The sequence below is a fragment of the Antrostomus carolinensis genome, unplaced genomic scaffold, assembly GCF_000700745.2.
Source record: "Antrostomus carolinensis isolate BGI_N321 unplaced genomic scaffold, ASM70074v2 scaffold35205, whole genome shotgun sequence".
Taxonomy (NCBI): Eukaryota; Metazoa; Chordata; class Aves; order Caprimulgiformes; family Caprimulgidae; genus Antrostomus; species Antrostomus carolinensis.
The window spans coordinates 159-1998 of NW_010317795.1; the positions used below are offsets into that span (position 1 = coordinate 159).

The following is a 1840-nucleotide window of genomic DNA, read 5'->3' on the forward strand; positions in this document are numbered from 1 at the left end:
GCCAAAGGCACTGGAAGAGGGTGAAGCAGGCACAGGCTCCAAACATGGCTTGTTGGTGGAGATGGTGCCTGTACCACTGGGGACAGGTGACCTAAGTCAGGTTACAGGACACTGCTGTGCAAGCTCCCTTCCACGTGGGACACACACTGAGGCACACCATAAGGACACCAACACAGTGAAGTTCCACTTGCACCATCATTAGCAATTTATTGACCTGTCAATCAATGTGACCCCCAACTCCTGACAACAAAATGTGACTGCTCAACTGCACCAGAGCCCGGACAGAGGCACCTGCTACACTGGGGAAGGGCTGGAGCCCAGGGACCAAGGCTGTGCCCTGACACTCACCACCTTGGTGCTTTCTGCTTCAGCGTCCCCTTTTCCAAAGTGGGAACAATGCTGGTGACTTCATCTGGGAGGCTCTGTAAAGCCAGATGCCACCAGCTCGGGGACAAAACGGTACGAAAAGTGAGTGAAGCACCTCTTTCCCAATTGTCTGAGGGAGGACAGGTGCCCTTCCCCTCCCACCACAGGCTCCAGAGCTGGGAGCACTTCCAAGGCAGTCGCTGGCACCCACAGCACAGAGGCCAGGTGAGCAGGGATTATGCAGTGCACCCCATCATGATGCTGTGCACTGGGGAGGCCCCAAATGCCACACACTCGCTGCAAACAGCCAACCTGGAGAGCACGAGAAGGGGAGGGCAGCCTTGCTTTACCCAGGATCAGAGACAGTCTGTCTAGATGTGTAACACAACACAGCTTGGCAGCTTTCTCTCCTCAGATCACCAGACTAGTCTGAAAAGGCACTTCACTCCCCGTCCCATGGGGGAGGATATACCTGGGAAAAACCTTTAGAAGTGGATTTTTAGAAGAGGTTCAACAGGAAGCAGAGACTGCAGCACCACGGCAGCACTCCTCCCTGGCAGAGGCAGCAGTCCATGTGTTCAGATCAGCACTGATATATCCTGTACAGGAATCACCCCTGTGGCCTCATGCAACAGCCGCTATCTAGGACAAGTCAGAGGCCACAGCACCTGCAAGGGCGTGGGCTCAGGCAGACGAGGCCTCCTGCACAGCCTTCCCCGCCCCAGCCGAGGATCCGGCTCGCAGCTGCCCAGCGAGAGGGCTGTTGGGATGCAGCCGGCAGAAACGCCCCAGGGTCCAGATGGGGAAGACATTGCGGTACGAGGTGTAACTGATGGCACAGGACTTGTTGAACACGCCAGCAATATTCTCCTGAGAGGGAAACAGAGAGCAAGGTGGTATGGGTGAGACAAGAGGACCACAGTGTGTCCAGGATGCAGTGCTAAGCTCATTGCTTTCCTCAAGTCCCCCACAAAAAGCCACACGTGGCTTCCCTTCCAGGTAAGGGAAAGCATACCATGGCAATGGCTGCACAATGCCCAGGACACCTGTTACACCAGGAAATCCCTTGGAAAGACCAGAGGAAAGATGTACCTGAGGCCAGTCCCCATTGGGCAGCTGCTTATCAATCAACACTTGGATGCCCCTTTCCAGCACGCTGATGTCAGGGTACCTGCAAAAACACGAGGGAGATGTGAGCACTCCTAGGCAAACCATCTGCAAACCCCCACCCATCTGCTTAGGGAACTCAACCACCTCCAGGCTGCCCCAAGCTTGTCCTAGGAACACTGAGGGCTTTAGGAAGGCCCCTCACAACCCCAGGACACCAGGCATTAGGAATAAGGCAACATTCTTCCAGCCTCCAGGCTGGAGGCTTGCAGCTGTGATCCAGACAGACCTTTGCTTTGCACCAGCTCCCCCTCACCCACCATTACGAGCCTCACTGGCCTGCGGAGCACCAGCACCATGGTGGCCA

The 1840-nt window shown here is 55.9% G+C and overlaps 1 protein-coding gene across 1 annotated transcript in view; it reads right to left on the reverse strand.

The window, feature by feature from the left end:
- Positions 1-1050: 1050 nt before the first annotated feature.
- The window catches only part of LSS (lanosterol synthase), a 10334-nt gene continuing 9544 nt past the window's right edge, over positions 1051-1840 (reverse strand). Inside the window, exons 18-19 of the mRNA XM_010168706.2 lie at positions 1459-1537; positions 1051-1236 (exon numbers count right to left, since the gene is read on the reverse strand). Of these exons, the coding sequence (XP_010167008.2) occupies positions 1051-1236; positions 1459-1537 (265 nt within the window). The remainder of the gene's footprint in view (positions 1237-1458; positions 1538-1840) is intronic.